The 13,613-nt window shown below is 48.4% G+C and overlaps 1 protein-coding gene across 1 annotated transcript in view; it reads right to left on the minus strand.

The window, feature by feature from the left end:
* LOC135915662 (kelch-like protein 10) overlaps window positions 1–13,613 on the minus strand; it is a 42,511-nt gene extending 28,898 nt beyond the window's left edge. Inside the window, exons 1-5 of the mRNA XM_070521312.1 lie at window positions 13,552–13,613; window positions 12,669–13,247; window positions 9,230–9,763; window positions 6,374–6,593; window positions 4,121–4,270 (exon numbers count right to left, since the gene is read on the minus strand). Of these exons, the coding sequence (XP_070377413.1) occupies window positions 4,121–4,270; window positions 6,374–6,593; window positions 9,230–9,763; window positions 12,669–13,247; window positions 13,552–13,613 (1,545 nt within the window). The remainder of the gene's footprint in view (window positions 1–4,120; window positions 4,271–6,373; window positions 6,594–9,229; window positions 9,764–12,668; window positions 13,248–13,551) is intronic.

Here is a 13,613-nt window from a genome sequence, read left to right on the forward strand (position 1 = left end):
CAGATACCATCGTCCTGTTCAGCAACACTGGGGACGAAGAAATGATTTAGGACCTTAGCCGAGAAAGTGTAAGAGTGGAGTCTAAGATGCAGAAGATATGTTCGACAGCCTGGCAAGCGAAGAACAATTCATGATCCCCAGTCAGCTACTAGTGTCTGTACAGGAGTATGTTTATCTAGGTCAATTATGCACAGGGAACCCTGATCATGAGAAGCAAATTTACAGAAAATTAAAAATGGGTTGGAGTGCATACGGCAGGCATTGCCAAATTGCGACTGGAAGCTTACCACTGTCATTGGAAAGAAAAGTATACACTCATTGCATTCAGCCGGTGCTGACATATGAGGCAGAAACTTGAAGGTTAACAAAGAAAACTGAGGGGACTAGTTAAGAACCGCACAAAGAACGACGTAACGAAAAATGTCGGGCGTAACGTTAACAGACAGGAAGAGAGCGGTGTGGATCAGCAAGGAAACGGGGATAGCCAATATTCTCATTGACATAAAGAGGAAAGAAAGCAGCTGGGCAGGCCGTAGGGTGGAAAACCAGTACACCATTAATGTTACAGAATGACACCAAGAAAAGGGAAGCGCAGTCGAGGATGGTATTAAACTGAGGGGGGTGAGGAAATTAGCAAATTTGCAGGTGGAAATTGGAATGAACTATCGCAAGACAGGGTAATTGGAGATCGCACGGAGAGGCCTTCGTCCTGCAGAGGAAATAAATATAGGCTACTGATGCTGATGATGACTATACACTCTACAGCCCCTCTAAAGTGCAAGTTGTGTTTATAAACTGGTTTAGTAGATAGGCCGTCAGCGCTTGAATGCCGTATCCGAGGCTTTCTTGCGATAACAGTTGACATCGCAGGCTCATTTCCATTGTCGCCGTGGCCATCAGTGTCGCCGTCATGTTGCGTACAAAGACCAATTGGGAAAACATCGCGGCCCCATGCTGTCGGGGCGAGCGAAAGGTTGAAAGAGTGAGCCGTGTATAGTGACTTGATCGGGTGTTTCCTCGCGCTCGCAAGAGGGGAAGGCAGTAGGGTGCTCGCCCCCTTCTCTCATATTCGAAGTAGTAGCTTAGCGCGAATAAAACCACAGACACAAGGAAGACAAGACAAGGACAAGCGCTTGTCTTTGTCTGTCTTCCTTGTGTCTGTGGTTTTATTCGCGCTAAGCTGCTACTTCGAATATGGCCGATCAACTAGCCCAACAGTCAACTCTCCTAGAATCCCCTTCTCTCACGCGCGCAAGAGGAGGATGGGAGGGTTAATGGGGCCGATTAGTGTTCATCTTTTCTACTTCAGCTGCGCGGACTAAGCGTGGCCGCACACGTCCTATCTTGGAGGCAATCTGAGGTGGATTCGAAGGTTGGCCGACCTGAGATACACCATGGCTTCGTGTGCGATGTGTTCTCGCGTACTCGCGTTGAAACGAGAGGCAGCACAGCACGAAGGGCAATTCGCTCGCCACTGCTGCTGCTTTTCCTTGCGCCAGCGTTCCGGTCATAGAGTGAGATGCGTTCGTGTTTGCCTGTGCGTCCTGACAGCGCGCTTGTTAGTTTAGTTAGTAAGCGAATGTTTGCGGCAGTTTGGGAAGCTGATCAAACGACTAACCTTAATTTGCATAGCTGGCCAACAATTATTTTTATCGCGATCACTGCTTCACCTTTTGGGCGAAAGTTTGACTTTTACTTCTTGCTTTCTTCTTCTTTTTTTTCGCAATATAGTTATTTAAGATATGTCTGTTTCTGTGAGGCATGCGCGACACACACTAATATAGTATTTTTCCGGGAAGCCGCTCTGTTATTTGAGCTATAACATAACTATGCCTTTTGCGTGGTGTACATTTCGGTGAAAGTTCGCTGCAATAAGCCTCTAAACCTCCTAGCTAATAAGCCTCCTGAAGCGCCCCATCCCGGCTTACTTGAAAGCGAGGTGCTTTACAACTCCCGAATTTATCACTTTTTCTGGGACCACGACACTCAGTTATGACACTCTACAACATTCGCAGTCAAAGCAGGACTTTCACTTGGCACTGTGCTCGTTTGGTATCTCGTTCGTGGGGCCGAATCGAAGGGAATTTCGTCGAAGCCGGAAAGGTCTTTGCTACCGATTAGAATATTTCGATCGGCGACAAGGCTTCCAGCTATGAAATCGCTGAAGTAGTGGAGCTGTCCGTGCAAACTTCCGGTCTGCGTGCGGAGCCGAATCAGATTTCTTCAAAGATAACAAGCCTTTAAAGAGAGTAGGACGTTAAAGAATGGAAGGGTTAGTACGTAGCACGCCGGTCCGAAAGATGCAAGCAACTGTTCGCGAATCGACTGCACTTCTTGACTATTTTCGACCTTCATTTATATAACAAATTGCACGCTGCAACTCGCGTGGGGAAGCACGCGTATTTTGCACTGATAGAACTGTAATGTTACCTGGTTAGTGTCTCCGGAGATAAAAAAACAAAAAAAAACAAATGGAGAGTTCCGTTTGTGAGTCAGTGTGCACCTTTATCTTTAGTTAAGCTGACCCGTGTGATAATAAGATGGTTTGCGTCCGATGACTGCTGTTTGTTCACGCTCGAAGTACGCAGTGTCCAGAGGTAGGGAGCGGGCTTGGCCTCATTCGGCCGCTAATTAGAGTGGAACGTGAGAAGTGAATAAAAATCAATCGGACCAAGTAGCATTTTATGCAACAGGTTTCCCATCTTTAGCAAGTTGCATTAGTGTAAATGCTTAACTTGGGAATGAATTGAACCAGTTGGAATGTAATTTAGCTGTGTGCGCAGTGCCAAATGATCTAAAACTGGAAAGAGTGCTGCTTTCAGTTGCTTCAAAATTTCTTGTGAGCAAATTGACAACCCACCTCATTAAATCAGAAAACAGCATATCATGACGCCTTGCAGCATATAACAGTCATACTCATGAACTTCAGACCTCCCGAGCTATGTACCGTTCCTACTACCATGCCGGCGGACAAACGTAGAGTAACAAGAACCTTCTTGCTGCTTCAGCCATCAGTAACACTAATGCCGGGGCAGAAAACTAAAAGTACAAAACGACATTAAGCGTAAGCCTATATCCCTATAAATTATTAAAGCGCCTGTCGAAACGGAACTCCGCGATTTGAAACTCCCAGGCAATATTTACAGTATACAAAAAGAAAGCAATGACTTTCTTACCGGAAAAAAGTTGTCCCTAGGGAAACGTTTCGAACAAGACCCACCACAGTGCCACATCTGCCCAATTTCTCACCGAGAAGTCGCCCCAAGTGAAACGTTTCGAGCAAACTAAACTAGCGCATTTGCCCAATGCGTATATATAGGTCACTCTGCAATGCGCATCGTCTGCTTCTTGCGGGAAATGATGACATTATGCATTACTGTCTTTCAGACGCGCTGACATGCATAATCATACATGGGAAAATCATCCTTTCTTTCTTATCCTTTCTTTTTATCAGGTTTGTGCGCAGCGGCAACACGGCGATTTGAACACTGCGAGCGGTTCAGGACATGCTGTGATGAGACCCCCTTTTGCGTGAAGCCTGAACCTGGATCGCCTGGTTCTCTGCGTGAGCGCTAGGTGGTGATTGGTTACTTAGAATCGCGAATAGTCAGCGATATAACTGAGATACTCATGCGTTTTACAATCGTATTGTCGTAATTGTCCTCTCTCCTTCTTTCTCCTTGCTACTGACATCACCGGCTTAATTCCTCTAGTTGCCGTTGTTTGAACTCGGGCGCTACGATCTTGTGGATCCAATGGGGGGCGTGATACAAAGGGCCCAACTGCTACAAAGCACAGGCCGATGCATTTCGCTGCCAGTACTGAGTATTTCTTGAAGGCCCGTGCAAGGGAGCAAGTTTTGTAACAAAAGCTCCCTCACATTCTGCACTTACATATCCCATAAGCATTAGATGAAATCAGTTAAGCGTCGTAAAAATTATTCTGATTGGCGCTTATTGCTGAAATTCTGATGCTCGGCCGCGTTGCCAATAAGCATTCTCATCAAAATGTTATCTCGAAGCTTCGACTTCGAATAATCGGGTTGTCGTCGCATAGAGCACATTACACGCAAAAGGCACGTTATGTGTTCTTTGGTCGTGGAGCACTTGCATGTTTGTACCTCGTCGAAGTTCCGCACCAAGTAGCGAAACGCTTCTCCTGCGAGATGCTCATAGCCACGGCTGGAGGCCAGGTGGTAAATGTTGATGCAGCTTTCCGGATCGAGGTTCTTCTTGAGGGTGCTCAGACAGTGATCCCGTATTGGAAATATCTGCGCCGAAACAATAATGGAGCGTGTTGGCTCTGCTGAAGCTTGCCGAGCGGAACGTGTGCGGTTACAGAAACAGATGACATGGTCGTTGTGAAAAGTGCATATCGTAGCTGCAGTGAATAAAAATTTTTTTGTTGTACTGGAATTTCGAGCACCTAGAGTCATCTGTTTCCGTTACACTAAGTATTGTCCAACTTTTCAGAAAATATTACGAGATAACGCTGCACTAACTATGACGGTGTAGAAAGAGCTCAAGCCGAGGAAGAAGGGGAGACGGATGACTGTTGGTCAAACGGAGTGCATGGAATTCTCTTTCGATACTTTCCCGATGAAAGGCTTCGCGGTCATGGTGACGTGTTGACGCGTCCAGGAATACGTATACCTACGTTTCTTAATATTAATGTATTTTTCTTATGCAACTGGATGTTTTACTTCACGTTTACTACGGGTGGACATTTGGTTTCTATAAATTCCAATCGATTTGTTTTAACAAATCACACACAGGTCTTAACACTTCAAAGCAACAGTGGATCTACGAGAGAGACCATAGTGGTGCACTTTTATATTTTATATTTTGACCGCATGCATTTTCTTAACGTGCAGGGGAGTTCAAACGCACTGCGCTATAGCATTTTACCCCTCGTCGAAATGCGTTTGCTGCGGCCGCGGACCAAACCATCCACCTTGTGTTCAGCACCGCAGCGTTATAGCCTCCGAGCCAGCACGGCGAGTCCTTTCTATTACTCGAATAATGGCTGTCCCTTGCAAAGCACCAAGCACACCTCCTCATGTTGATACTCGCACGTCGGTATTGAAAGATGGTCGCTGTCGTTTTGCTCGCATATTACAAGTAAAACTGCCGGCTGCACTGTGCGCTTAGAAATCTCCAGCCTCGAATGGTTGGAATTCCCGGACTTGCCCGAAATTGACTTACCATGATAACGGGCATCACACACCAATTCACTTTCTTCTTCTTCTTCGAAATTAAGCCTGTTAAATTCGACAAAGGTGCAATTTCTGGACGGACACAATGAGACAACGTGACTCAATGGTTTAAAAATAGGATATGTATTAATGCGTACAAGCTGCTTTATTATCCCTTTAAATCTACTGTTGTTTTTATTGCCTTATAATAGTTTCTTCCTGCTACCGCACATATCATAGCCTATTCCCCGCAGTTGGTTGATCCATATCACATAGGATCAATCATTACTGTCAACCAACCGATCTATTGGAAGTTTTCCTTTAAGGAAGGCACGAAAAGCCACCGGTTAGCCAAATATGCGGACCGATTCGAAGTTTAATTTACGAGGCTGCGTTGTCGTATCCCACCGCCCAACTTTTACTTGCAGAGACGTGGTCTGGTCGTATCGCCTTTTTGCTATCTCTGCCGTTCAAAACTCAGCGAAAATGCTGTTTGTGAATTCTGCTCCGAAGTCTAAGAATGCCTTTATGGCATAATGTTCTGTTCCCGCTTGGAGCATTGCAATTAGAATACAGCCTCCATGGTGGCTTTGTGCCAATAAACAATTAGTGATCATCACCATCATCAATTCACGGGAGCATGAACGGCTTGAATTAATAATTGTTTTTCTAGGAAGACACTAAATCACACCGCAGTGTTGATTGATTTATTGATTTATTTCCTTCGTCACAGTGCAGTGTAACAGGGAAATATTGTTCAAGTTACTGTGTCATTGACTAAGTGACTGCGTGGCTGACCAAGAGAACAAATTAATGGTTAAATAACTAAGTGAGTGACTGAGGGATTAAATGGCTGTGCGCGCGACTGAGTGACTGAGCAGCTAAATGACTAAATGACTGGGCGAGAGTCTATGTAAGTGAACATGCGAGAGAATGGAGTCAATGAGTCACCTCCTATCAAAAGGGCCGGGCTGTGAAAGGCACTAGAGATCCTGAGGGCAATGGAGCCATCGAACGGTCCAGATTCAAACTAGTGACCTCGACCTCCCTAGAAGTCTAACCGACAGTCGCATAGAGGATAGAGCTCATGCTTGCTAACGACAACACTCCTCTGCGGTCCACTTTGTGTAAATCAGATTTAAAGAGACCCTTTCACTAGTACTGCAGCCCCCGACTGACCTTGAGCTTCTCAGCGAGGTCGAGCACCTTGCCGATGTTGTGCAGGCCGATGCGCTCGTGCAGCGGAGTGTGGTAGGCGAAGTCGATGAGCAGCTCGATCATGTCGCTGTCCAAATCTTCCATCAACACCAGGATTGGCGGCGTCCACACGTCCTTCTGCGTCTGGTCGAGATTCATGCCCTTTCTGGCGAGGGTGAAGAGAGCGTAGCACCCCGAGAACCTGCACGAGGAGGAGTGTCGACAGTGACAGCGCAGTTCTTTAGCATAGGGTGCACACACTGAACAAAGAGCTATGGCAACTCCCTTTGTTTTATAATAATTCATCTTGCCTACTTGATGTCATTGAAGTGTGCGTGAACTTGATGTTCACACACACTTCCCAACGAAGTTGTTTGCTGTGTTAAGGCTCCAGCATTCCGAGTCTTGATATTGCAACGTCGAGTAGATCCTGCTGCTGCTTTCTGTTCTTTTTAAGTGGCGAGTATGTGAGCAGGTAAATTTTGTTTTTATTGGAGGCGCAGCCAGTTCAGGCTATAATACGCCACCAAATCAATCAATGCGTTCTAAAACAGCAAGTTTTGTAACGAAGTGTCATAGGTCTGGTTTGTCAGTGGCTAATGCTTTTTGAAGGTGTTTTTTAATGAAACTGAATGTTAGTCTTTCAGTAAAAGAGTTGGGTTTTAAGTAGAAGCAATCCATGGCTCAGTTATGTGCGTCCTATCTAAGGCGACAAAAGACTACTTCACTGTAGCGGCCTTCGGTGCCTACAGCTTCTCCACGGCCTCGTCACAAGCAGTATGCTCGAATCACGTGACATAGCATTCCCGACAAAAAATGCTCATGCGCACGCAAGGCCGATGGCGATTACGTCTTGGTCTATATCTTGTCCGACTTAATTGACTGATACGGGTGTGAAAGTTAAGTGGTCTCTTTGTGTCAGCCACTTACTGTGAGTAAAGCGAACGAACCATGCTATTTTCCGAGTAGCCTTTCTTACATAAATGTTACAATGCTGAGCCGAGTAGGCTTGCCGGACCGAAAATTTTTGAACAAGTCTAGCATGCACACCATAGTTGCGGAATGTTGGTGGGCTTACTTTCTCTGTAAATTTGGCAAATTCCATACAAGTGTGCTGCGTTGGTCGTCAGCTCGGCTTCTGTATCGAAGGGCTCTTGTCGAGTTCTGGCAAGCGAGGCTAGGGCGGCGTCCCATTTTAGTATTAACTTCATGGTGCAAGAAAGCACACTCAAATACATGTGCACTGACGCACCCAAACACTCAAGAAACGACCACACAGCGCCTGTGTGAACCACGGTGTTGGTGTCCTACACCCGACGTACATGACGTGTTCTGGCTCTCAAAATCATTGCCGCCTCGTGCAATCAGCAAAATCATAGCTTTTTGGATCAGCATTTAGTCTCTAGAGGGCGCTACCCTCAGAGGCGTACATTGGGGCACCATCTGTTGAAGCTAGGTGACGTAGCGCCATAGCCGGGACACTGCCATTGGTGCCGTCCCACTCCTTCGGAGAGGAGGACATTGAGGGGGAATGAAAAGCAAATCTGCTCGTAGTACCTACGCTCATCCTATGTCTCAATCAACATATTCATTTAGGTCAGCGGGTAGAATGCCCGTCTGCAGGTCGGACGCCGCAACGGATGCTATGTCACGCAAATGCGAACGTATTCCCGAAAGCGGTGCCAGGCCACCGTTGACAATTGTGATGAAATGCGCTTTGATTGGCTGCCCAGTCGAGCAACAAGAACACTACAATAACGCAGTGAGTGCTGTAGATTTTTCAATTAAGACTGTAGGCTGTTGTGCTAGTTAGCGTTGCATATTGACCATTAAGCTAAGGAAAATCGCCTGTAAAAGTGAGGCCAGGCGTACAGGACAGAGCGTATGTCCCAACAATTGTTGCGCTCAGCACAATGGTCGTTTAGTTGCTATTATTCAGGGTTACCAGAGTATGCATAGAACCTAGAAAATGTTGAATGAAGGAAGCGTGCGGGGGAGTGACCCCAAAGTCGTGGACAGTCTCTCGTACGCTTCATTTATGTAACGGTCTGCGATTCCTACATCGACTGCTCTGTCAGAAAGCCTATGTCATGGTGATGGGCGCATACTGTGCGTGAATTGAAAGAACGAATAGCCCTAATTGAAATGCAGGCTGGTCTCTACTCGCTCTCTTGAATCGAAGCATTAGAACTAGCAGGAACCCAAAAATCCCTTTCTGACCCAACTCTTCCTCCGTTTGCATTAACTTGACCAAATGGGGTCGATTCGTCTCGTCCGGTGGAAGTTAGGTCATCGGGTTCCGTGCAAAACTTATCGGACTTGTTGTCAACCAGCATGATCGCTTGAAAAACGGCACATTAACGGCTTCAAGTCCAGATGGCAGCCGGTGAGAAAAGTGAGAACATATGGCAGAGTATTCTAATTGGCACTATCCGTTCCCGCGCAAAATGGCACATGAACACGACAAAGTCGTGGGGAATCGGCTTTCTGTCAAGTTGAAATCCTGGTGGGCAGAGGATTCATGCAAATGGTAACGGGTAGAGCCAAGAAAGCCAAGGGAACTTCTCACCATGTCCCTGGGGACATGGTGAGAAATTCCGAATGCATGGACTTGCTCCAACCGCTCGGCGTGTAATGCAATCAAACCTGGTCGGACAACGAACTCTACCCGCGTACGTCGGGAACTGGACGCGAGCGGCTCTAGCCAGCCGGCTAGAGCCACACATCTCCGATCGACTCGTAAACGACTGTGCGGCCACTGAGGACCGACCGGCCCGTCAGCACAGACGTAAGCGCAACAATCATACGAGAGAAAAGTAGCGCGTGAAGGACACTCACTTGGCAGACAGCACGAACCGATGTGCCCAGATATCCGCACCGTCGGCCGAGCGGAACACGACGTCGCAGTACTGACGGATCTTCCTCTGGTCTCGCAGTCCTGCCATGGCCTTGGCAACCGCTCCCGGGGCGAACTCCCGCGGTCTGCCGTCGTCGTGGAAGAGTTGCGCCGCCTCGGACGAAACGGTCACCACGTAACCGTCGGCAGTCCAGCCGGTAGCGTCGTCCGTGTCCATGTGCTTGACTGCGCCTTCGACGGCGGTGCACATCTCGGGAAGAGCACGAAGGAGCTTTGCACCGGGCAAGCGGGCGAAGCGGGCCAGAGGCAAATGTTGTCTATAGCCGCACTGCCACACCAGCTGCGCGCCCAGAGACAACAGCACGCCGTTCCGACCGTGAGCCGACTGAGCAACGTGCCGCGGCTTGGCGGGTTTAAATGGCCCGCTACCGGCTTTTTGCACGCGCTGCGTGGCACGCAGTTTGTTGCTGCCGCCAATCTCGTCTTCTTCTTCGTTGTTGCTGCTGTCATTGCTACTGTAGTCTCATGAAGATGAGAAGCGGTCTCTAACACCAGGGTTTCTGTAGTTGCGTCGGTTTCTCGAGACCCGTTACTGTCGTGCCTTTAAAGATTCGTGCCACATAGGGTACGAGACGCTAATGAATGCTTCTGGTAAGCCCGAAGCACAGGACAACTTAACTCCGGGGCGACTGAAGTTTGCAAAGACGACATTGAAGTTCGTGCGTGATGCGGAAACAACTGCACGTTTTTTTTTTTGCTTAATTTGGTTTTGTTTCATTTCGCGCTAAATCCTTCCAAGGAAACTTGCGGGCAGATGCGCATGCCGCGCGCACACAGGGGCATTCGCCATTTCTGACTTAGCTGACGGTGATACTGACCTAAGTCTTCAGTGGTTCAAAATGACCAGCTTGTCAGTATAGAGGTACCAACTTGACCCTCCCCCCCCCCCCGCCCCCAGCTATTTTATTAGATGAGTGTACCCATCAGCAATGTAACACGGGCTGCTCGGTGTATTGTGTTGTTTTCTTATCATGATGATGATGATGGTGATGATCTCCAGTTATGGCACGCACCCACAAAGGGGGATAGGCCGTGAATCAGGTGGCAGGTTGCAGCGCGAATGAAATATAGGAAAGAAACTACACATTCAATAGGAAAGGCACCAAAAAAACAAAAATAGTACTGAAATTTGCGAAAGAATTGTAATAATAAAATATAGCAGAGAGATTTTAATAAGAGGCTATAGAGGAGCAGGTATAAATGTTATTTATAAAAGTGACCCGATGGTAGAATCTTCTCAGGTGGGCGGCGACCACAGTCCAGTATGCCGTGGCTTCGAGCCAAAAGCTTGACCCGTCTTCCCCAGTCATTGGTGGTCTTCAGGGCTCGAGACTGTCAGCTGCGCCATCCACTTCTCGACGGTTGGTCCGATGATGGGTGGTATTGATGGATTGCGCCCATTCCCATGCCATATGGTAGACGGTATTGACTGCAGAGCAAGAGGTGCAGTTCTAGTGCAACTCATGAGAGAATGTGGCGGTCTTGAAGACTTTTGTTTCTTCGAGATGTCAAGAGCTTGTATTGAAGTGTGACCTGTTTGAAAATTTTTACATTCTGCTTACGAATCCGGGGTGACTAATGTTTTTGTTTGCTCTCGGTTTCCCGTTCGTTACCGCCAAGGCTAACCCCGTTTCGCCCGCTGTGTCGATGTCTCGAGTGTTCACCGAGGCCGCTGGCCGTTGACTCTCTCTGACCGTTGCCAACGCTGATAGCGCGTGACATCGTGTTCTTGCATTTTGTGGTGTCAGTGTATCTGACTTCTGCTCCTCTTCTTGGTCCTTCGTAGGCCTTGAGTAGAGCTCATGCTCTCGCTTGCTTCATTTTCTCGTGTTCCGCACCTTTAATGCGTTCGCTCCTCTTTGGCGTAGTGAGCTTTCGCAGTTTTGTCAAGTCGCGTGAAAGAAAGGCGAAATGGGTGCCCCCTGAAAACTTTTGACCAATAGCGGAGGTCAAATGGATAACGTAGAATCGTAGACGTACGATCGAACTGAACATTTTTCTTTTGCTTGGCCATGGGCCCGAGGCAAGGGGTGCTACCGCCTAATCATGCATAATCAGTGTGCACACGTCATATGTGATGGGGAGTTTTCGCGGTTTTCATGCGGTCGCAAGACAGACAGGCGAAGTGAGGGTGGGCCCGAAAAATGTTTCGCAAATCGTGGGCGGCTGATTGCATAAAAGGAATACAAAATTTTGGAATAGGTTTGCGTTGTAGCGCCCCTAGTATGCATAATGTTCTCAACGCGTGAGCGCTATGGACCCCGTGGGCGCAGCAAATCTGGCGCAGGCGAGCGGCGTCTAAATTCTTACCACGTGTACTCAACAACGTAGGTCCTCCATGTGGCGCAAGGAAATTAATGAGGTAATTTGTATTTCTCAAGGTAAAATACGCAGAAAAATCGTAACGTACGACATACACAAAATCTACAGACATATCGCGCCAGTCCTTAATTTGAATATACGACAAAAGATATTTCGGTTTCGTAAAAACTAAAAAAATCAACACAAACACCTTTTCCAGCGTTCATACCATTCATAGAGCGGCCATAGTCTCCCATATTTGCGCGTGCAAATCTCAAAGGCCATAAAGCGGCGCGCCCGGTTCCTTGCGACATCTCCAGATGGCGCTCGCTTCCCTTACATCGCGGCCCAAGCAAGAGGCTACGTTTCCAGTAGAAAGCTCGCCTTCGTGCATAGCGGTCACCGCCAGCGTTTCCGGGTAAACATTACGGTTACGAAAGCGGTAGTTGCCGGGAGGCCTGAGAAGCACTCGGGGATCTTTGAATGCTATCACGTTCCTCTCTTAAAGGCGACGTTTAGACGTCCTCCACATTTTTTTGTTTAATTTCGCCCGTGCTGGCAGGATTCAAACCCGCTTCCTCGTGCTCAGTAGCATAACGCTCAAGCCACAGAGCCACTCCGGCGGGCAATTACATCATAGAGTTTCCTGCAAGTATTTGTGGGAAAATTTATGAATGACACATTTGCACAAACAAACATTACGGAAGTTATATTTCAGAAAGAAGAGCAAGAAACAAAACGCACGAGAGATTTAGATACACAGCGTCGCGTACGTTTCGCTGCAGACGCTGCCTTCTCCGCTAGATTGGTTTGCAAACGCAGCTTAACTAAAGTCTACGGCTCCGTCATGGCCGTCCCGTCCGCAGTCATTATATGTGGGCGGTCGTCGGAACACCGTCTTCAGTGCGGAAGTTCAACGTCAATATCTCAATTGAATAGTTACGGTCGCCACCGTGGCGGCTTGTTTGTGGCGGTACGCTCGGCCTACTGTTTTGGTTGGTCCACAGCATGTAGTATCCGAAGAAGAGAGCTATAGCTATAGCGACCAGAAACACGCACATTGCAGCAATTCTCTGCAGTGCCAGGGTCTGTTCTCGGTCCGAATATATTACAAGTCGTTTAGGTGCGTTCTCTGCTGTCTCGGAATAGCGGATCATCCCTGGAAACGATGACAGGCGCTTCTGGTTTGCGCGTTTGGGTGGCGGGGCAGCAGTGGTGGGGAAACCGATGCCCGACGCACCGACGCTGCCTTCCAAATTTGACGGTGGCCTGAATGGGTCGAACCTCGGCACGTCGGGAGCGTTCGTCAGGCCTCGGAGGTCGGCGAGTATGTCGTCTGCGGCATTCGCTGCTTGCTGGCTGGGTCGCCCAACGCGGGGTCGCGGAGATGGTCTATCCAAATCGCTCAGGAAGTGGTCCGAGTGCGACTTCATCCTCACGAGGGCGACCGGCTTGGCCGGAAAATTCACTGTCCTTCCTGCTTCACCTTTCGCATACTTCGGTGATGACAGCGAAGGCTTGATCGCGCCTGCTCGGGATGCTCTTGGTGGCGACATGATGGACTTCTTGGGCAAGCGAGCTCCCTGAACGTCTTCAACTGGCGCGACGATGTCCGCCTTTTTCGCAGCAAACGTCGACCTGCGGGAGGGACGTGTTCTCACCTCGGGACGTTTCACGCTGGATTTCTTTGTACTTGGGCCGAACCGCTGTGGAGCTAAAGGCTGAACAGATCTGCGCACGCCCGGGGCTTGACATGGGGGAATAGCGAGCACTCTTTTCTCTGCGGCACGTGATTGGTGCCTGGAACGGTTCACCACCTTCTCATTTCTTGAAGGCGACTTGATATGCGTGATAGGGCCTGCAGCGTCCGCTATTTTCAGTGGACATTTTGAATTTCGGTTGGCAGTTACCGACGCCTTAGGTCTGTGAACGGCGGCCTCACCTCGGGTCCCCTGTGGTGGCGAGGTTGCTTGTGCCGGTACCGTCGGCACGGGGTGCATCCAT

The sequence above is a fragment of the Dermacentor albipictus genome, chromosome 7 (genome assembly GCF_038994185.2).
Source record: "Dermacentor albipictus isolate Rhodes 1998 colony chromosome 7, USDA_Dalb.pri_finalv2, whole genome shotgun sequence".
Taxonomy (NCBI): domain Eukaryota; kingdom Metazoa; phylum Arthropoda; class Arachnida; order Ixodida; family Ixodidae; genus Dermacentor; species Dermacentor albipictus.